Source organism: Pyxicephalus adspersus, chromosome 2 (assembly GCF_032062135.1).
Source record: "Pyxicephalus adspersus chromosome 2, UCB_Pads_2.0, whole genome shotgun sequence".
Taxonomy (NCBI): Eukaryota; Metazoa; Chordata; class Amphibia; order Anura; family Pyxicephalidae; genus Pyxicephalus; species Pyxicephalus adspersus.
The window spans coordinates 30521105-30544921 of NC_092859.1; the positions used below are offsets into that span (position 1 = coordinate 30521105).

The following is a 23817-nucleotide window of genomic DNA, read 5'->3' on the forward strand; positions in this document are numbered from 1 at the left end:
AGGATTATTGGTTAGTAATATCATTTCAGTTTTGCAGAGTTAATTTTCTTTATACAAATCCCAGCATTCATCTCACATTTACATTACTACTTCCAATATGTAACAGAGGCTGCTGTGTATGGTTTACCATATGGCTCCATCTAGTGGAAAATACAGGAACAGCAACAGAGATGAATTTAAACTTTAAATTTAATTTTTAAGATTGACAGTCACATCTTTTTATCGTCTGTGCTAGGAACGAACACTGGATGTAGTAATACAGATTGGTGAATGCTAAATCTGTGTTTTTTCTATAAAAACTTCAAAGTCAGTCTGACCTGACTCATAGATGTGGATCAATGGCATCCAATATCCGCCAATGTAATGAGAAGCTATGACTCTACTTAATAACCACATACATAACTTCATACCATCTCAACACACAACCATGCTCTAAAACATTTGGCCTCAAAAATGAACCCTTACCACCTAACCTTCCCCAAGCATAACACAAGACATCTCCATCATATGTATTTAATTATTTGCCAGTAATATCTATTAGTTGTAATTTGTCTTAAGTATATTTTAAATTATTAAACATTTTCCCCCTTTTTTATCTTGCAGTCCTAATCTAGAAGTCCGAATAGGGGAAGAACATTCCAGATTACAATGTGCTCCCCTCAACTGTCTTTCCAAAATGTCCCCAGATCCATCGACCTCAGCAGGGTGGCAATAATTGGACTTACTGAGAAGACTTCACCGGTCAGGTCTAAAGTTTGTGCCACAGAAGATGTGGACACTTACCTTCTCATTATGCAGAGACCTGGTTTATACCAAGAAAAGAGAAGCACAGAAAACTGGGACTCTGAATATCAGCTATGAGAGGACAATACTATGGCATCCCCATGTCAGATGCTGGCAATATATGAAGAATCTGAGATGCAACCCTTCAGTGTTACACACATGAGTTACAGGATGCCAATATATGGAGCCGCATTAGTACTTACCTAACTTACCTTAGGCCATTCATAAGATTTCTTTGTGTTTTTATTGTCATTGAAAGCATGCTATTTATTTATTTTTTTTATAATTTTGCACCTTTTTTGCTGTGTCTTGAATACTTCATGAAAGACCTATTCATTGGGTGGCTCTGTATGGTTAGGATCCAGGTGAGGCATTTTTCTTAATCATGGGTGGCATCAAATTGACAACATAGACAAAGAACCACAGCATCACCTGGCATCATCTAGCCCTTTCTTCCCCAGCCTGGCTGTCTCTTGCCCTTTATTTCAATTACCGGATTTTATTATTAAAATCAATGGAGGCTCAGCATCATATATGGGCATTACATAGGGAGTTCAGTACGCAAATGTAGCCCGTCAAGTCATGTCCATTCCTCTACACTGACATCCAGCCATCAAGGTGTTTTCATCCACTTCATTGCTTGGATCAGGGCTGAAGGCTTTTCAGAGGAGGAAGCAGAGCAAAGCACCCTGCCATCTCCTCCCAGCAGCCACGATCTGCTGGCTGTCCATAAAAAAGCACAGAAAAAATAAGAGATAGTTTTGATAAGTTAACAGATATTAGTTACATTTATGTTAGCATGTTAATAAAGAAGTAAATGAGCAACCAGGGGGTCAAAATATAAACTTCACCTTTAGCATATTCAACAACCAAAACACATATTTTCTAGCTGAGCTGGTTTTATTGCTGTGTGTCTTAGTGATTTGGTGACATTGTGCGCCTGATTACTTGTTCTTATGGGGCCGGCACTGAGAGTAAACCTCCAAAAAAGGAATCCGCAGGAACAAATAAAACCTGACTCTGTCCCATTCTAATTAATCTGAAACAAAATGATAAGTTGAAATGGGGGTGTTGCTTAAGCAAATCTATCATACTGTATATCATACATATAAAGGCCTTGACGGGAGACACATATAGCAATCACACAGTCCAGGGAATTTAAATGGAAACTGTAAGCTAAAGCCATTTTATTTTTCATAGATTTGATCAGAGTGGTGAGGAATTAGAGCCCCTGTTAGATTATCCCCAGAGCAGAAAAGAGGGGACATCTTTAAGAATTTAGGGCAGGAAAAAAACGGGACCAAACCCCATTCCTACTCCATCCCAAGCCAAAAAGACAGTTTGGGCTTTAGATGTAGCAAGGAGAATGTTTTAGAGACTTGTACCATGTTTGCCATTGATTAATCTAGAAAGTTTGAAGTTCAGCCGGTACCCTTTATTGAGTTGAGTTATTAAAAATGTAAGGTTTTGGGATTTAGGGGTTCAAATCCATCCCATAAACCTATATTTTTATTAATCCAAACTAGCCAATAAAGAGTATCACCTAAATTACAAAGTGTTGGCATAATATCCTCTAAGAATTCTTTTTATTTTGTTGCTAAGGCTAAGTTTAAGGCTAAGTTTAGACCCATAGTGAGAATAAGTGTTCCTGCATGGCTGATCGTACTTCTGTGCTGAACCATTATTTTCTCATTTTAAATTGAGCAGCAGTAAGTAGTACCACACCGCTCACTGCTGCCCCCATTCAGTCATTATTGGAATGCTACAGGAGAAAGGAGTTCAGTGCTTTGAGGAAGTTGTAACCGCACCATAACTTCCCCACCAGTCTGAGCATAGCCTAATCCTGGTTACACTGACAAGCCATTGACAAATATTCCTTAGTAAAGTTTGTTTAGTATAGTTCACTACAAGTTTATGCTATTAGCCAATCACTCTTCACGGGGTTTTGTATGCTCCAGAAGATAGATATAAGTATAGATTTATTTTTAAATCGTGAATAATTTTTTTGGGCCCAAGTGTGGTCTATAAAGTTTAATACAAATTACTGTAGATAGAGTCAATTAGAATGCCTCTAAGAACTTGTTTGGTCAAAGTACTGGTATGAGTATCGGTATGTTCATGTACTTGTTCCTTTTTTTTTCTCTCAGCTGAACCAAATTTACAGCTGGGTTAAGGTCTAAGGTGGCCAGATCAGTGGAAATTGGTTGTATTATTGGCAGGGTAGGACCAACTTTACCTCTAGCAAATGATAATGAATTAGGATGACTATGCACATAACTAATCATTTTGGCTTTAGATATACTTCAATGATTTTCTCATAGAGCAAGCCAACTTAATGTTGATAAAAAAATCCTCTTTAATTTGTCATTGCATATCTCTTACAAGCCATTGATGATTATTCCATAGTCAATTATTTTTTGTTATTATTTTTCTGTATACCTTACCTGACTACGGACGACTAAGTGTGATCTAGAGACTTAGATATATGTAAAAAATGGTCATGAATAGTTTCTTTGGCACAAGTCAATACAATATAGCTGGTAGAAACAAATAGAATATTGCCAATGCCAGCAATAAGTTTGTTGAATGTAACTTGCTCTATATGGTTGTCCAAACACTTTTTTTTAATCATCAGACAGTTTTTAGTTGACCACTGTGGTGCCAAGCATTGCATTGTAATAGAAGAGAAAAAATCACATGCTTCCCTATACTTAGAGGTACTGTGTATTTCGAGGGCTAAAGCGGGTGAAAAGAATTATAGGGGAAACAACACAATGATATTCAGTAACAGAAGGTGGAGGATTTCCCTCACTTTGCCCTAAAGGGTCAAAATGAAAAGTGTTCTTTAAACTTTTACATTTCTTATTGTGTTATTTAAAAAAAAAAAAAAATTTGCACAGTTTACCCTTCCATACTTCTTTGAAACAAATTGATTTGTAGAATGGAATCACATCACTTTTTTCCTCTATCAGTCAACATAACAATGCATGTGTCAGCCAAATAATTTTCCTGCACTGCCAAATGGAAACATAAAGTGGGAAGCCCCAGCGCTTCCTGTTACTGATTTTAATTTTTTTGTAAAAAAATTTAAATTAAAACCCTTTTAAGCATTACATTTGCAATATGCATAAATAACACAAAATGCTATATACAAAATACCCATTAATAGTAGGAGTTGTGTAATAATGTGTGCTATGGGAGTTTAAGTTTCAGTTAATAGGAAATATTATAGTTAAGGACAGATGTGAAAATGGATTTTAAGAAATAAGTACTAACATACAGATGTCTGAAAATGTAAGGTACAGCAATCTTCCAAGACACATACTTTACACCAAGCTGTGATAGCATTTTGACATGCTTAAGTAGCCCTTCAAATCATATTACCATATGCAAGAGTCTACTTTAGCATTTCTTGGGGATTTTGCAGTTTGATGAATCAGGATTATTTTGCATTTGGTTGTGATGAAAAGGAGGATTTTGTTGTTGACACTAAATATAGTTTGTGGTTCCTTGGAAATGCTAATATGTATTTGTATTAACAGTAGCTTTGTTAAGGATAGATTTATGCAATAAGCCCTAAAGTGTTGATCAGAACTTTTTTTGTGTTTTTTTGCTGTTGTCCAGCACTACTGAATTTTACATTAAGAATAACTTCCTCTCCAGTTCTCTCCCACACAGATTAATTCAGTCTCTTTTCCAGCTCCAGGGTTTTAATCAAATCTACAAAAAAGTGTTGTTTAAGATTTTTAAGGTACCTTTATTAAATGGACCTTCACAATCATATCCATAGATCCATAATTTAATTAAATATGAAAATGTCCATTGGTGCCTTAAAAGTCTGTAATGCTTGTTTGTATATTTTTATATTCTTGGTGATATTGGATATGGCAACCAACTTTTACCAGTTCCATTTGCTAATATATAACATTTTTAGTAAAATGTAATTAAGATCTGACTCTGGGTATCCTAAATGGTGTAAAAATAAATCACCCAGTTCATATTTTTAAAAGTAGCTTTTGCTGCAATATTCCCCTCTTCTTTGGTGCTATACTCCACTTCCTATAAAGCCAAGTTGTCATGGGCACATACCCTGGGAGTGGCATTACACAGTATCAACCTCCCACTGCCAACCTTGGGCAAGAAGAAGAAAGAACCAGGACTGGTTAGTGGATTTTGGTTAGGTATAAAGTTTTTTTTAAAGAACAGATGCAGAAGGGTGGCTAAAGTTGGAAATGGGCTTTAACAATATTATACAAAATTATAGATTACAACTAAAAAATACAAATTGTCACAGATTGTAAATAAAAATTAAGGAAGTCATTGCTGGATCACCCAGGTTCACCCATGATTTTCTATCTTCTCCAGTCTTGGAGAGCATCCATTCATTATGAGCTGAAAGTCTGTTATCATCTGCGATATATTTATGATTAACAAACAGTAATATTGATTTTATCAATGATCCATCATTTAATAGAGATGATTGAGAGGAAGTAATATGTACTACACTGTAAAGACAGCCATAATATTTTATGTGTTGGTATGTTCATTGAGTATATTTGCTGAAATATTACAGAAAAATGAGCACATATGGGGCTGTTTACATAAATGTATCCTTCTACCACAGAATATTATAGTTATATTTATTTAATTCACAATAATTTGTCTTACAGGTTGAAGAGCTGAATGAGTTTATTCCAGTTGATTGTTTTGTAAGTGTGTTTTTCTTTTTCTGCCATCCAGGTTTTCTTTGAATTAATTTATTTTTTCTGTAATAATTTATTTAATTATTTATCATTCATAGCCATTTTGGTAAGGAGACCAACCTCTAACCTGTTATTTTTGTTATTTTTCTGCTTTCTGTGATTTGTTTACGATCTTATAGAAATTGATTTAAATTATTTTTTTATGCTCGACATGTAGTATTTTTTTTAAATTGCAGTATTACTTTAGTAATTAAAAGCACTTGCGTCAGTGACCACTGTATTATGGCAGGTTTACCAGAAAGGGACAGGTTTCACCAATTTCACTTACAACTGTTTTATAATATAAAATACCTCATTTAACATTACTAAATAAATAAATAATTTAATTGTCAAAGTTAAATGACCTCTTTATGCAGAATAAAATTCTGTGTTACAACGTGCGATTTCCCTTCTGTAAAAATATGTAATGGCAAGCAGACCTGCTGTACAAAAACTTTTAGTTGCACTGCTGTTTTTTCATTTGTTTTTTTCCATTATTTGTATTATGCGGCCAATAATGACATTTTGGGTAATATTACAATTTAAAGTATCAGTTTAAACTGCTCTTGAATTGTGGAGTTAATAAAAGCAGAATGGTATTACAATATGGTTTATTTCTATATGTGCAGCTGTATGGGTTAATATTGTGTCTTTCAGAAGTGTTCTGCACCTCCTGTACTCCACCAGCATCAAGACCTGACGTATACATACCATATCTACTCCTCAGACCTGATCTCCCCTACACTTCTACCTCCTCCAACCCATAGGAAAATCAGAACTGTGGAAGCTGTGCACCACAAAAGGCAAGCAGTAGGCAAATAGTTCCCCATAATTTAACACTCCTTGTTTTGCTCTGTATCCCTGTGGGGAGGAAGATATATTGATAGAGAAACAAAGTTTTCCTCCTCCATGACGGAGTGTCTTAAAAAGATTTGGCAAAGTATTTGGGATCAATAATTTTTTTTGTGAATCCTACTCAAATTGATTGCTAATCTGTCACGGACCTTTTCAGACCCACGGACCACTAAATTTATCGTCTCCAGGCCGTGCATGCGCGGGGAACCGGGTGTCACTCAAAGGGGAAGAAACTTACCCTTTAGTCACATCATGATGCCAGAACTTGCCCACTCTCCCATCGCAGGTCTGAGCCTGTGGGCAAAATGGGCAGATTGTGTCCAGAGACATAACCCACCCACCGCCCTGAGCCTGCAATCTGTACGGGAGATATGGTCCGTGGCTTTGGCCAGTGCGAACTCCCAGCAGGGTCCTTCTCCTGACCACCAAAATTTTGGCAATCGCTGGTCCAAGAGAATCGGCCCATAAACTTAAAATGAGTCTTCAAGAACCCCACATATTACACTTCATGTTCCTCAAGCACGGTAACTATTGCAACAGCTGAAAACTACAAAGTTTGACACACAGCTGCAAAATTTTTTGCTGTCCAAGAATTATTAAAGCAATACTACAGTTTTTTTTATCTAAGATATAGGCACAAACTACCGTAAGTCTTCTCAAAGTGACACAGACTGACAAAACAAAGATAAAGCTACTTGGAAACATGTTTGGTTCAAACCAAAGCTATGGCATTATAGTAAAAGATCCTCATTCCAATGGTAAAGCATAATGGTAGAAATGTTACAGTTTGAGATTGCTTTGCAGCTTGCAGTCATTATGTCAACTATGAATTTGTTGTATCAAAATGGTAGCCTTAATAAGTAATTTAAGAAAAAATGAGGATGTTTCTCCAAACTAATTGGATCCAAACATTTAATTACACATAAATAAAATCACAATAAACTGCATTAAAACAATTATTAAATTGAAATCTAACATAAAAAAAGCATGCTACCATAGGTAGGTTACAATTAAAATAATCATCTTCCACAATATATTGGTTATTAATAGCCATATTGATCAAAGTCCATTATTACCGATGAATTTCATTGATAACATTATCCCTTCAAATTTACTGTTGAAACTTAGTTAAATATTCACAGACAATTACGTGTTTTGTGGACTCCTATCCACTTGAAATACATGTAGCATTAAATCAAAATATAATATGTTCCTCCATATAAAACATTGAGTGGAAGTTGTAGACGGATACTTTATTAGAACTCCATGTTTCCCACATAAACAATCATCTCATATGGCTACATTTATGTTGATGGCTGATGTCTGCCTAATGAGTCACTCACTGAATCCTCACTCGGGATAAAATGAAAACATCTGAGCACGAAGTCAGGTTGGCAGGCATGAGTGGGGTACTGATAGCAGTCATGTACTGAGCCCTCACTCAGACAGGATGGTAGATTTTGGTAGTTTAGGTCCTAGTTTAGGTATACTTTGACACCTGAGCTATGCAACTGTAGTCTTATTTGTGCTGAAAGGTTTAGGGAACAGAACACAATAATAAGCAGACCTTTGAAAGGCAAGGGGCCTATGTCTATGACCACAATTCCAATCTAAAACTTAATGCTCCTCCTGGCCCCCCCCCCCCCCCCTTCCACTTCTCCATTGTATGTACAAAATTTGGTTCAATAGTTTCACCTTATTATTTACTACCTCTATAGAAACAGTCATATTAAAGTAATTGTAAGCCCTACCATGATAATATTTATTTGCTTAAACTCTGTATATCATAATCAATTGCTACGTTTTTTCTTGAATACCATTTTTTCTTTTATCATTTTCACATTTCAGTGCTTTTGATTTGCTTCAGGCTTTTTCAGCCAGTTGCTATTTACAGGCATTAATTCCAATGTCAGTAATTTCTCTGATCTTCCTGATAGTGGCAGCATAGAATCATACAGGCATATTGTGTGTCAGCATGGCTGCTCATGTCTTCACCAAAGGTTTATGTAGATCAGGGGTCAGCAAACTGCGGCCTTTAGGCCCCCTGGCCGATCCGGCAACCGCGGGTTGCTGGCCGGATTGGCCAGGGGGCGTTAAGAACTACCGGAGCCGGAGCCTGAGCTCTGGTGCTGCCTCCTTGCTGTTGCCCCCCTATTTAACGCTGATGGCGTTGATATTTCCGCCGTTGCGGTAAAAAGGGAAGGCTCCCTGAAGGGAAATCCCTCTCCTCCGCAATTCATACAGAAGAGAGGGATTTCACTTCAGGGGGTGTTCCCTGGTGGTGGACGGTCCCATAAGGGCGGGACTCAGAGTCGGGCCTAGTGTGCTCCCGCCCACCCAAAAAATGGCCTACTGGCCATAAAAGTTTGCCGACCTCTGATGTAGATGTTTGACAATGTTATCACTTCTAAAAAAAAAAGTGTATGAACAAAGACTGGTTTGGCACAATCACCAACTATTCGTTTACTTTAAGTTGCAGTTTTAAAAGATTCAAAAACTTTAAAAATGTAAAAGCAATAACATGGTAAAGCTTATTTGTTATAATAATAATTGGGTTTTACACATACATTTAGAAGGTCTTTTAGTTAATGAATAATATCTGAAGCAAAGAGACTGAGCTGAAGGTGTGGTGCAAACAAGACAAAGCATGATGCTCAACCATAAATATATAAATTGCAAAGTAGGTTTGCTATGTCTTTATTTTCTTTCTAGAGGCAACATATTGAAGAACTAGTGATCCCTATGTCCCTGGGTACATAGAAGAGAAACTTGTTTTAGGCAACATTTGGTTCCATGTGTGTTCCAGTAATTTATTACCCATTTTACACATTGAAACCTGCACTGTCCACAGGTAGACATATCCTCAGCTGGAGATAACTAATTTGTAAACAGTACTTTGGTGTACGCCGGGTGCTTTACCTACAAAAAAGGTCCCATGGCCTGGAAAGTATGAGAGTCTGGATCTTTGGGTTTCAAGCTTGCATTTGTGTAATCAGTTTGACATTTAATGCTTCTGAGACTATTCATAAGTTCTCTCTTATGAAATGTTAGGCAGCCACATGGTACTGACTGGTTAGTGGGTACACCAGGATGAGATAAAGAAAGAAGAAGGAATTGGGTCAGGACTGATAAAGAGGAAAGACCTGTTCTCCTTAGGTGAAGAACACAGACTGACAACGGAGTAGTTCCTTTCCTGCTCAATTTCTCTGGGAATCCTGCATGAGGCTGCACTGCATTAGATTAAAGTCTCAGGTTGGGACAAAGAGGAGTCATGGATTTCTGTTTAAACTGATTTAGTAAGGGGTACCACAGAGGAAGCCTCTTTGCAAATGTTGGAAATTGTTTAGGTATTAAAATATTGTGCCAGATGAAGTTTTGGACAATGTTCATGCTTTCTTAACAGTAAATGAAATGAGACTTCCTGGGCAATACAAATAGCCAAGGATCCAAATAAGGAGAATATGGTTGCCACATGGAACATTTTGTCTGGCATTACATTTTAAAACTTTCCTTTCAATTTTTAATATATAGATATGGTTTATTGTGGAAATATTGCCTCCCTTTTAAAATCATGTGCTGCAGCATTTAATGTTAAGTGCATCTTCTTCTTTTTAACAGCTTTATCCTACCCCCGAAATAGGGCTTAAATTACCTAATCATCCTGCCATTTAAGTCCACTTCTATGAAGCACATTATATTTGTACATTTTGGCACACTTACCTGTCAAAGTACCTGCAAGGAAGACTTAATAGTCTTTTCTGCCAGTAAAACCGATCAGGTCTTTTTTACTAGATGATTTTACATCCCTGTTAGGATTGTGCCAAGACTTTAATGAATACATACAATGTGGTATATGGCTGTGATTTGCTGTTCGAGGGACAGGTATAAACTTGTTATAAATAGTTGGAAACTTGAGTAAATAGTTGGAAATATTTCAGTGTCTAAGCATGTTTATAAAAAGCAGTTTTATATTTGTCACAATGCATCTTCTGACCCCCTAACTGTGTTCCTCAATTCCACTGACTTCACCCTACTCCCCATCTTTCACTCTAGTGTCTTCTACTCCCCAATCCATGTTCCATACTTTGCTTTGCTTCACCCTCTGAGTATTGCAATTTTCGCTCTTGAACAGCATTTCTCAGCCAGGATTCCTCTGAACCCTAACAATGAATGAGGCAAAGATCATTGCTGAATCTGATCTTATCTGATCTGATTATTCCAGCGGAGAGACAACTAAGAGTTAAACTTTTTTAGCAGGCCAAATACAAAAATATGGTATACTGAATACATTTGTTGTGGATGTACAGAGGAATTTGTGTAAACTGTCTGGTCTGTGCCCTTGTGAATATCTTGTGTCCTCCTTTCCACACCAGGTTGGGGTGGGAGTGACCTGATAGGAAGAAAGTATTGCTGTTATGCCCTGATGCGTCATGAGAAAGAAAGAGGCTGTTAATATAGAAAATATAATCTCATACTAACAATTGCAAGTAATAATAATGTAACAAGGAGGTTTGGTCAAAATGAGCCAGCAATTGTCATGTAACGATTTAATTGGTAAAGATCAGTGTATAATTGTTAACTCCAGATTTAATGGAGATATCATATCTGAGTGCTGACACTGACATTTTCTGGATACACGTAATGAAATGTCAGTTTCTCCCTGCCTGACTCTCCCCAGTTAGATGATTTGAAAATGGGCGCTTCCTGGGGTAAACCAAGTCGTGTGATCTTGCTGCTGGAAGTGTTGATGTTTTGGACCATTTCAGGCATCTAATAAAGATAGGTGGTAACTTTTAATTAAACAGTGTTGAGTGTTTTTGTCATTCTTTAACCCTTTCTGACACTTGTAGTCTCACAAATACTTTCACCTTGTTACAGAAAGTTACAAATTGCTCATTGCACAAGGAACCCCCAGCAACTTCTGGAGTAACCCTGGTTGGTAAACATTGCCATGGAGCTTAGATTGCCATTCCCAGTTACCAATAACTAAATATAGCTTTACTTTTTGGGAAAACACACATATTGGATAAAAGCTGCATTATTTATTTATTTTAAAATACATTTTGTTTTCTTACAAGACTAAATAAACCTCTGGGATTAGAATGATTGTATTTGTTGGTCCCTGTTCACATATTGCTTAAAGCTTTTTGTGGCACACCTGTGTATCATCCCCCATATGAGAACATGGGAAACGCCATGAAGTTTGGTGCAGGCACAACATCTCAGGGGTCTGTACATAGAACAAAGACACTAGTAGAGAAGAATCTCTGTTATGTAAGAGGAATTCCTGTAAAAGTTAGAGCAGGGTATTGTAAATTCTTACCACATTACACAATCATTACAGGAATGTTATCAGGGGTTTGTGGAAGATTGAGGCCTCATTTAAAATGGAAACTTAGCAAAATGCATGAACAAGGGAAATATTTCCAATAGAGATTGTATCATGGGCAATTTGGACAAGTGCACTAACATAGCTACAATCAATCTACTTGTACATTAACTTTGCATTCACACCACATAATCCTGATCCTGCCTGTAGTTTGTACAAAATAAAAACATTATGCAATCTTTTTACCAGAAAAAAAAGCCAGAATTACTGTTCTATGAGTAGGGCATTTAGCCACCCACAAAAATGTTCATCAGAACAAATGGATTTCTTCTTTCTTGTTTTTTCTTTACAGCTTCTATTGCGGTAGCATTGCTGCACGGTTTTTCAGTACAAACAGCGTCCAAGAGTGGTTAAGTGCTCCAAACTCTTAAAAGGATTACATAATTTCATATAGACATTAAAGTAATAAAAACACACAATACTTCCATCTGCAAGCAAACACATTTAAGAATTTGCAAAAACCTTAAAAAGCCTGGCAGTTACTGCTCTTGGGCGTCTATTGGCAACCACTTGGTGCTTGGGAGCAGTAAACACTGCTTTTTGGATAGTGCCTTATTTTTTTAAACCTTGGGTTTGACAACTAATTGAAAACTGATATGTAAAGAGAGGTAACACTTTAAATGAACCTGGGTTAAAGCAGAACTTTAGTTATACTTGCAAGGTTTGTGAGCAGGTAAGTATTTCTTGCAGAAAGGGAGAGCCAATGTCCCTTCTGCAACAAAACATGCTTACCAACTTGTTTACTATCTTCCTTTATTCAGCATGCTTGTGGGAGTTACATCATCCCAACCCAGCCAATTAGGATGGCTGAAGATCTGGAAAGCTGGAAGAGAAAAAGAAGATGGTCTCACCCCCGACAAAATGGGGACAGGTGAGTGGATTCAAAAAATTGCGATCAGGTGGTTGTGTTTGTTTTATTGCCAAGTAACATCACTTGTCCCTTCTGGAATAAAGGACGTGTCAGGTAGGATTAGTTTTTTCAGGTTCATGTAACACACAACACAATGTATAGAATGCAGGGATCAGGGTTGTATAACATGCTACACAGTACATAGAGTGTAGCAGACAATACAATGTACAACATTGTATAACAGTGTACTGTGTGAAACAGTAAGAAGTATGTATCATAGGGCCACTTACATTGGTGGTTAGTGGACAGAAAAAATGCCCCAGTGTCAGTTGTGGGGGCAAAAAAGTGCCCCAGTGTCAGTGTGTGGATTAATAACCAGTAAAAATACCCATTGTTGGTGGTCCTTGGAAGAAATAATGCCTGTTGAAGTGGAAGAAAAAAATACTAGCATTGGTAGTGGATCAATTTAGATATGCTTTGAGCTTCAAACCAGACAAGAAAAGATTCTGGGATTGCACTGACCCAGCCCATCTTGTGATCACTCACAGTTAATGATTGCTACAAGGTGACTGAGAAGCGTAATAATTTTGTACTGGAAAATATGACCTGTATGGAAGGTATGACAAATGAAGCACCTAACTGCAGTTAACCAGGAAGAGTGTTGTATTGAACTTTTACATACCTCTGTTCTCCTCCCCATTTATTGCTCCACAGGAAGAAGCTGATCCTGATGAGCCAACAGAATAAAACTGGCACATAGTAATGGTCAGGTGGTTTGGGGGCATTATTATTTGCTTATGCCCCAAGCTTGGGATTATGCCAGCTGAAGAGATATGCAACTGTAAGATTCCACACTAGTAAAGTCAATCTCTCCCCTCCCTCTTCTTTTCTTCTTTGTTAGTTTTACAGGCACTTACTAGGATATTATAATCTTCATCTTGATTAGAGGGCAGAGTAGGGTTTTGTGATTGAAGAGTTCCAGAATGACCAGAAGAGAAGGCATTTCAGCATTTTGAAGAAGCAACCAACCTACCAGCCCCCAAACTTTATCATGGCCTGAAGCTATGTACCTTAGTCTCTTTGTAGGCAAAGAGAACTCTGGGGGTGTTTTAAATGTGGTTTCAGCTTGAGTTGTATTGACTAACTCCATAGTTGCGAAGGTGCGGTTATAGTTATATTATTCATTTTAGGAGTAGGAGAAGAGTTTGAGATCTGTTTTGGTAAGCCAGTAATAGAGGCCATTTGTATTCCATATTTTGTGTCTAGTGTTGTTTAATCCCATACCCCCTACAATGGTGGTTAGAATGCCACCTTTATAGACACCTAAAAACATCATTAGAGTCTGCAGCTGGCTCCACCAAGTGGTGATAACCCCATAACTATTTAGGCATCAACACATACCGGTAGAAGGTTATTCAACCATAGTTTAAGGAACCCCCAGCAAGCTCTAGAGAAAACCTAGTTGGGAATAGTGGCTTTACACCAATTAAATCCATCTTACCATTTGCTTTAAAGTAGATCTTCCACTCAAATTAAAGATCCACTTATGCTGCTTGGACCTCTTCTTCCTATTCGAATCATCTACTTCCATTCATTAAGGTGAAAACTTACCTGTAAAGGATGAAGTTTGAATTATTTTTATCTTGATTTAAATCCTGTGAAATGCAGAGCCAGGAACACTTTTACAAGCAAGAGACCTTTACAAGAGACTGGAGCATCTTTTAGTGGAAGAAAAGAATAAAATGGCAAATTATTGCTGCAGAAGCCTCAGAAGATTAGCACCACTGTGATACAACAAAGGATGGTAAAAATGAAAATAGTCATTTATCTCATTGCAAGGATGATGATTGTTTATGGTATTTTTTTTTACTTTCAGCATGGTAAATTTCACTCAGGGTTTAGGCTATGTACAAACATAAGATAAATATCGCTTGAGGCAAACAGTAGTGCTCATCCTGAGCAAAAATTTAGCATGACTACAATAGTTCCCTAACATTGTTTATCAATCTGCCCTCTGCGCTCGTTTATTCATCTGTCACTGGAAACAATCATGAAAGATCATTTCCAGCAACAGTAATCCTACATCCCATTTGGAACTATTTGGTGGCTTCCATAACCTGGAATTTTGTTTGCAATTCTGTTATGCATTTGTCACGGTTCATCTATTAGATATTCTCCCCCACAACTTCCCTGCAGATCCAAACATCCTCTTGTGTCATAGGACGCCTAGGACTTGAAAGTCCATATGTACAGTGCTCTCTTTTTTCCCTCCATCTTGTTTCTGAAAGGTTAAAATAGCTGATCTAGCTGGGGTCATTGAAGGGAAAAATTGCTGATCTAGCTTGAGCCATATATCGTAAGGGAGGTGTATTTTCTTTCCTGTCTACGCAGTTTAAATGTAAACAAATGTCGGAAATTGTACTTTCTTTGAGATACGATGTATGTCCTGTTTTCCTTACAATGTGTCAAATAACATTATATATGTAACTAAAGATCACTCCTTCTATTGTGTAATTATCTGTATAAAAAGACCACTTTGTTAAGTAAACATTAGAGTATATTCCTAAAACCATACTGTGTGTGTGTGTGTTATTGGGATATCTCTCCAGACGTCTGTCTCTCTGGTGCAGGGGAAGTCACGGTGCATTCGATTCGTGGAACTAGAAGTAGAAGCAGATCCTTTCAGTTTCTTTAGGGGTGATTTCTAATTTTGTCTTCCACTAATGAATTGTATAACATTTTTTTTTATTTTGTGTTACTACAGTGCACATTATTGAGTTACATTTTTTTCAATTTGAATGGTACCCTATGTACCTGCTGACTACATCACAACTCACATGTGTATAAGGGCACAACTACACAAAGATGATAACTATTAAAACCTGCATTGTGGTGCATTCAAAGCCTATTCAAAATGAATGGCCTGCTTCTACACACGACACGCCAACTTCTGTAATAATGTTGTTTGATCAAATACTGTCGGAAGTAGCACACAGGATGTTATGAGTATAACACACACCTGTGTTGGTAATAAATATTGCAATTTATCAGAGGGGAGGAAAAGCTTCTTCACCTGTTGGTCCTTGGCCATCTGTATATAATGCATGCACTGCCCGCCATCCCCACATAGCACAGGAACAATTCATACATGCATGATTTTATACAACAAATAACCCATAGAGATGTTTGGTCATTGCTGATTTTTATATGTTTATTAACTGATATTTTGTATGAATATTCTATGTGTATTCTATCTCAATCTACAAACAAATATGTAGGATAGGTAATGTGCACACACCATAGAAACTGGTGTCTTAGTATCAAGAGGAGCCTGCAGTGCATTTTAAACATTCCACAGTAATTTTTAAATCAGAACTAACACAAATTATAACATAAAACATAAAAAAAATGTTCGTGCAATATTCAATTTAATTTAAACTTTTCCCCTGCTGTAATTGTTTCTCCTACAAAGTCTTCAGCCTGATTGCCAGCATTGTTCACCCTAATTCTTCTGACCCCAGGTCATCCTGGGCCCAGCCTGTGACTGGACTGTAAAAGGAGAGGCAGCACAAAGATAAACTCATATCTCGGTCACTCTTCTTGCTGCTTCTTGTCAGCCTTTAAACTGATTGGCTCCTTGTGTTGCTTCTTTCTCCAAGACTCAAGCCCAAAAGGGGCCTCTGAGAGATTGATACCTCTGCAACAGAGACTTTTTTAGACAAGAACTTGTAAATCACATGCAGCAAAATGCACATCAACACATTCCAAAAATAGGTAACAATACAAAGAATACCCCGCGTGACGCATGCTAAAAGCTAGCTCCATGGTAGTGAAGTTGTGGTGTTGGTAATGCTTCTTTATGCCAGGGAACTGCTGCCCGAGCGAGATGCTACTGTGGTGTGAGTGACCATGAGGCTGGTAAGGTGCCAGCTGCCAGGTGATATGTGGGGTTACTCAATCCCAAAGCAGGTCTGGACCTGACCTAAAAGTTATAATTAAAAAGATCATTCAGGTAAGTGTACCATATCCATGAGATGGCCTCTGAAGCTGACATTGACCATCACTACTACTCATCATTAGGGCCTATTTCCACTATGACTGTGTGCTGCGTTTCCAAAAATACACACACTTGGTGATAAAGTGTCCCTCTTTGGGAGGTATGCCAGTAACCAATACGGCTTAATAATTCAATGTTGGCATGCATTGCAACTATTGGTGACACTGCAGTTCTAAGTTATTTAACTCTTGGGCAAATTTGTAAACCTTTCATAAATATACAGCAAGTACGCTCATAAAGATGCTAATCTGCTTCTAAAATGAGAAATGGATGAGAACCACTTCCTATATGGCTGATTTTAGGCAATTCTACCACATGTATTCAGACAAAGGAGGGGCACATAGAACTGCAACACATTCATTGTGTTGTCACTTTAGGACAACAAATAAGCACATCTGAAGACTGAAATTTTACTGATAAATGCCTCTAGCTGTATCTTCATGAACAGGTCTCTAGAGGACAGAGAATAATCAAACATCAGAGCTGCAGATGTAATTAATGTAATGAACTGTCTGCTGGTGATGTCTGATGAAGGAGAATTGCATCAGAAGCTGCAAAGTTCTATTTGCAGACTGAAGTGTGAATAGAGATCTATAATTGGAATGGAGCAGCTATAGCAACCTCTGAGTGTGATCTGTGTGCAGGGGAAAGCCCAGGTGAGCAGATCCCCAGGTGAGGGCGTGGCTAGCATGGGCAGGGCTTCTTGCTCTGTCATTCACCTCTTTTCTAAGTCGTCTCCAGGAGCTATAGCAGACACAGACTGAGAGCTGGCATTCCAGCCATGGATTATTAGAGCTCTGCCTGTCTCCTGGATATTACTGCCCACATTGCATGGCATTGTTGGGCACTGCTGTCACCCAGGAGAGAAGTGAGTGCCTGGGCTGTGATTCTGCCTAGCTGGTGCCCCCTGCACAGTACCCAGCAGCTGCAACATGAGCTCAGACAAATTTAGGAGGGCTGCCATCAGGAGAAAGTCCAGTCCATGCCTGAAAAGTGACCCCTTGGTTGTGCACAGGGAGGCTGAAAATGGGGTGCAATCAGGTAAGTGCAATGTCAGAGCATTATGCTGTTATATGGAAAACACAGCTGTGTCTATGGCACCAGGAGGACTGACAACAGCTTGTGTGTTTCCAATACACAACATTTGTGTCATACATCATGTGTTGTCACTATGTGTAAGCCAGGTAAAGAGGAAAGATACCCTCTGGCAGCTTTTTACTGCTGTCTTTGCCTGACTACCAGTACCAGTGGTATACAAAATAATGGAGTATGCTGAAAACGATTATAACAAAATCCTAAGTGTGGATTTAGGAAGGTTGGAACGCCTGTCATGGTTGTATTGCTGTCAGTGTTGTCATGGGGGATTTGCCCTGACTTCCTGTTTTATTGACTGGGTTTTATAATGAAAGAAATGTTAATATTTGTAAAAAGTAATGGAATTGCTGTCGCTGTATTCAGTAGATTACCCATGTGTGTGGCAATGGAAACTAAATCAGTAGGGACACAGACAGAGCTTTTTATTACTTTTCATATGACTTTCATACCATAAAACTCCAGATTAATGAATATAAATATGTATTTGGCTGTACATGAGGACTGATAAGAGTGACATGCAGATGGCAACCCAGTCAGCTTCCTGTGTTGCCGGGGCAACACAGACAATTTCTTATTAGGAAATACCTCCGTATGGTTGTTGTAATGGCTGATCAGGTCATTCATTCTCTCTAAGTTACATTAATTGTGATGTATTTGTATTTCCAGTTGGTTGGTAATTGCTTTATTGGTGTGATGGCGGGATAACTATGTGTAAATATAAAGATGACCTTTATCAGTTTTATAGCTAGAAAAGCCATTGTTCCTCTAAGTAAATATTGCCACAAGATTGGCAGGTCCAGGCAGCAGCAGGTTTATTGGTGACGCGGCTGAAGAGGAAAATCAATTGATGAAAAATTGGTTTTGCTGTTTTTATTTTCCCCCTCACTGGTTCCTCCTGTAGAACTCAGTCATCACTGTGCCCTGTATTGGCTTGGTAATTGGTGGGAGAAACCACTGAGTGTAACAGGGGGGACCAGGAGATCCAGACTTCCAGGAGTGTAATAACCAAAGAAACTTCAGCTAGGTTTTTCCCTTGTTGTTTGTGGGCACAGACAGCAGACGTTTAAGTAATTTTTTTTCCAAGGAAAAACCTTTAAAAAGCAAGTTTAGCTGGGTGGTAGAGTCACTTTGGGGTAGCCAAAAAGACTTCCACTAAACCTGTGCAATACAACTGTTAGGCCATTTTCCTGCTCTTACAAAAAATAAATTTCTACTTCCATGTGTACAGAACAGGAAGTGAAGAGAAATCCCCTCAAAGTTTTATAATTTATCATTCCAAAGTGTCGGAGCTCAGTAGAAAGACCACTGTTTCCCCACAGATAATAAGGGTTCCTCTCTCTGCTGACATAGGGCAGGCCTGTCTACTTGGGCTATGTATGCAACTGTAACGCAGTGCCAACCATTTATTTAAATGCCCCTAGAGCTGGAATATGTTGTAATATATGCAGAGATATGTTAAAATCAGGACTAGATGTTTGGCAGGTAATACTGCTGCCATGTATCTATTTCCTGTGTATGTAGCTATTCACCTGGAGTTCGGCTCTGTTGCAATGCAGCACGAAGATCAGATAGGATCCTATTGATTTTCATTGTGGGGGTACATAGCTCTTCATACCACTGAACAATACTTCAATGTATACACAGCCTAACCTTGTTTAGGTGATATTCAGATCACATATGGTGGCATATGGTTTTCGGGTGAGAATCTGACATGTGTACAGCAGTTGCCGGACATTGTTCATGGATCCCACCTGACAGATCCTTGAATGACCGATGGGGAATGACCGCTATCCAAGTCAATAGAGAAGAGCACAACAGGGTGCCTCTTGCTTATTCTCCCTTCTTTCTTATCCATTGAATAAAAGGTTGCTGATTGTACGGCACTCGTTCATTGATCTGTCAATTTTTGTCGCTAGAAACGATTATGAAAGATCGTTTCCAGCTACAAAAATCACACGTGTCTATGCTGCCTTTGTATTTTGCATGAACAACCGATATATCATCCAGACACTGTACCCTAATACACAGGCATTTAGCCTGACATTACCTTTGGCACATGTCAAGTTGTGTGTCCTCAAAGACAAAGTGGGGTCATGTCTCTGTTGTTTTGGCTGTCACTGCAGAATTATAATTCATGGTCTGGTTTTTCTGAGTGATTAGACTTGTCATTTATCTGCTACACACTCCTCCTCTCTAAAGACTTCTTTAATGTCTGAATTTAAGCAATCTGATTTGCTGAATTGTATATGTCAATTAGTGAGGATGTATTGCATAGTTTCGGGTACCTGTGTACTGTTTCCCCACATAGCACAGTAAGGCTTTCTTAAAATAAAAATGTCCTTTATTATCACATATTCCAAACATAAAAGCATTATTTTGTGGTGTAACTATACTGCATATATGGTCTATATTTTAGAGCTGTTTATGACAAACTGCATAAAGCCTTTTATTTAGCTTTTCAGCCATGAGTGCAGTATGTGATAACCATTGCTTGGGAACCAAAAAGACAATAATAAGCCACAAAAACTTTCCAACCATGCTCTGCCCTTATCCTGAAATGGAGAAGAATGCTTTTTTGGGATATTTGATGGAAAAAGTCATAGAAATATTTTGACAAGGTTTTACTGTTCTGCTCTTTGATTTAGTAAGAGGAATTTTTATTCCTTTAGCCATTTCTCACCCTAACTATTGACAGAAGTAAAGACTAAATCCAAATGCAAAAAGTGAAAATGGAAGAAGAAATACAGATAACACCAGTCTGCCATATTGTATCCAGCCACACCAGGAAAATTCAGCCTGACTGACCAGCTGTAGTGAAGAATTTGGCTGCAGGGTGTGAGTCAAGGATCAGGATTGAGAACAGTGTTTCCCACTCTGGTTGTAATTTGAATATATTGCACAAAATGTCTATAGGTATATTAATGCAAACCTGTGACTCGATGTTGGTGGGTACAACGGTGTTTGTATGCAGTCATTTTTTAACACCTTTAACTACATTCTCTGTGAACCATATTAAATAGAAGACCTCACATCCTTTACTATTAGCAGCTGGTTGGATGAGCTGGAAAACCAGACCAAAGGATTCTCCACTAGAGCCCCCAAGGCAAACAAGCTGCAGGTACATGATTCATCCGGCCAGCATTCACCCAAATTAACAAATGCTTTTTGCTCAGTAGACAACAGTCAGACACAGTCAGGAACCAATCAGTGCAATTAAGAAACTTTTAGTCCCTAGTAACGTACCAGTCATTGCAAGATTCCATTAAAAGTAGAAGACAAGGTTAAAGAAAATGTAGTTGTCGACTGTAATCTTTATATGCTCCATGATAGCCTAGCCCCTGAGAAGATGGCAATGATCCCTACAAATTACACAGAGTTGTTTTCTATACATAATGCATATACATAGCTCAAGTGTAGTTTCTGCAGATTAACAGTCCAGGAATAAACAGGTTTACCGGTAATCAACATTTGATTGCTGCAGGCTGGAGGTGGAAGAATTAAAACATAACCTGAACATACAGAGGAAGAGAAAAACCCAACCTTTGCAGTTTGAGTGTAGGCTGAAATCATGTTTATTATATAACCGTGTGTATGTATATGTGTGTGTAATATATATATATATATATATATATATATATATATATATATATATATAATTTGTGTATATAGGAATTAAAACTTAGGCCAGTTAAATGTACTTAAAATATGTAGCAGAGGGATTTAGCCTGTATTTATTGTTTTGCTGTTTCCATTGTGACCTTGGAAGAACAGGTTATTTACAGGGCCAGGTTGGTGACCTGACTTTTTGATACTGCAAATACCCATTAGAGAGCCCTTCCTCCCCCCAGGCTGTGATTGTACAGCACAAAAAAACAGAAGTATTCATCATTGTCATGTTTCTTGTCTGCACACCTGATTGGCTGGTTTATTTTTGCTGGTTCTTCTCCCAATCTAAATGCTGCTGTGCGAGGGGTTTCAGGAGAGTAATACCAAATTAAATTAAAGAACTTTTACAGAAGATTTTAAATCTGCTGATTGTAGGTTGTTCACATGCAAACCTTTCTTTTAGAATTTAACCAGAAGTCCCTACTACCCTTACTTGCAATGACAATCATGAAGTTTCTGTCTGAAATCTCCGGACTTGTTCTTAGTATTCTAGTGAAGTCCTTTAGCATGTTGAGTTCTTGGTTTCACAATCTTTTTAAAGTTTCCTAGCTACTTGTGGTCAAGTCATTGCTGTTGTGTAATGATTTCCTTGCTACCCCAGTGAATGTCATAGTTATCTGTTCAAAGGGCATTCACAGGAGTGTCAGTGTGCACAGACTTCCAACATAATGTATTTCCATAGATACTTTGCTGCTGATCTGCTCTATGTCATGTTGTAAAAATATATACTACCATTGAGAGGTTCACAAAGTACAACATGACGTGGATATTTAAAGAGATTATCCAAACCAAAGTTGCTGTCATGGTATAGTTGGACAGAGCAGCCTGCTTTTGAGAACTTGAATTGAATTTTTCCTAATTCATGGCTGTGTCTGTAGCCACCTGGAAACACTGGAATGTTCCTGCATAATATTGATAGTTCCCACTAGCTTGTTTGCATTCTGTATAATATGAGTAAAATATGTAAACCTATTCACTAAAATCTCATAGAAGGCCAGCAATATTTGTAATGCTTTCTACAGGCAACTGACCTAATTACATTCAGATTTAATACTTTTCTCATTTTGAGGGTATCAGGTGTGCCTATCCGACCCGGCCTGGTGACAAAAAATGTGTTTGTGTTGCTTCATCATCTAGAGCCTTCAGGCACATTTTTATTACTCATTATTTAAAGGTGCCAACATTCTACACAATCCAGTACAGGTTATTAAGCATGCAATCATTTCTGCACAGAAGGGTTAACACACCGTAAATACAAAGGACACACAAACTGGGGTTACTCACAAGGAAACATATCCTTTACCTGCTTTACAGGGAAACACAGTAAAAAAAATGTAGGTATTATTGCAGCTTTACTGCAATGCCTAACTTCAATCTGGAGCTATCAATTGCAGTAACCATCTCCATCAGTAGGTGTCCTAGGTTTTCCACAGTAAATGAAGATCTGTATCATTCAACTCGCTTCCCCAGAGCTTAGGGTGTCATTTCTCTACAGTGAAAGAGATGCAGGACAGTGATGTACTCGTTTCTATGTATTCTCTTCCTCTCTTCTGGTACTCTTCTGTTTCTCCCAATCGTAGATCTGCTCTACAGAGGCTTTAAGAGACCGATACCAATGAATCTGTGTTTTTTAATATCTGCTTCGAGCTTAACATGTTCTAAAGGTTGGTATAGGGATGTTAATAGTAGTTAGGTTTATTCTATAAATTTATTTTTTTGTTCATACATTTATAAACTTATGTGTAGTTTATAGAAGATTAGTTTTATAATAGGTATTACAAACAAATTTATTATCTGGCAAAGGATTCCAAAAGCAGCATGGGTTAGCTAAAGAGACAGCAAATCAACATCAACTTGCTTTGCAGCTGTCTTTGGCCAATGGAAACTTGGAATTTCAGATTTGTGTGAAAAATTGCTGCTTGTGCTACTGTGCTCCATGAACAGGCTAAAAAAAAATATCCGTCTTTGGAAGACATGTGAAAACAAAAGACTAAAGCTCAGTATAGAGCTAAAGCACAGTATAGATATGCAATATTTCTCGTTTTGTAATAAAGGAAATTTGTACACCCTTGTTTAAAGCAAAAGAGTATTTTTAGTAAACACATGAGTTGTGATTGCATTGTTATCCTCGAGGGAACATTTTTTATGCCTCTCACAATTTTACCATACCGTGTTTCCCCGATTTTAGGACATCCCCATTAAGTAAGCCACCCCCGATTTTTAAAAAAATAATTAAAATAAGACACTCACCCGTTTATAAGACAGCTCCAGATATCTGATCCTGCGTGTGTGTCCTTTATGCTGGCTGCAGTGTGTGTCTTTTATGCTGGCTGCAGGGCGTGTCTATTCCTGAGCCAAACTGAAAGTAAAAAGCCTGCAC

At 38.0% G+C, this 23817-nt stretch overlaps 2 protein-coding genes across 5 annotated transcripts in view; both read left to right on the forward strand.

Annotated features, from left to right (window-relative positions):
- The window catches only part of BICD1 (BICD cargo adaptor 1), a 105648-nt gene extending 99768 nt beyond the window's left edge, over positions 1 to 5880 (forward strand). For 3 of the 4 annotated variants that reach the window (XM_072400232.1, XM_072400233.1, XM_072400237.1), the window contains one exon: positions 604 to 5880. In XM_072400232.1, the coding sequence (XP_072256333.1) occupies positions 604 to 614 (11 nt within the window). In that variant the 3' untranslated portion in view covers positions 615 to 5880. The remainder of the gene's footprint in view (positions 1 to 603) is intronic. The other variant, XM_072400236.1, reaches the window with a different exon arrangement.
- An 11582-nt stretch (positions 5881 to 17462) lies between these two features.
- Positions 17463 to 23817, forward strand: part of FGD4 (FYVE, RhoGEF and PH domain containing 4) — a 96872-nt gene continuing 90517 nt past the window's right edge. The window contains exon 1 of the mRNA XM_072400240.1: positions 17463 to 17717. Within this exon, the coding sequence (XP_072256341.1) occupies positions 17609 to 17717 (109 nt within the window). The 5' untranslated portion in view covers positions 17463 to 17608. The remainder of the gene's footprint in view (positions 17718 to 23817) is intronic.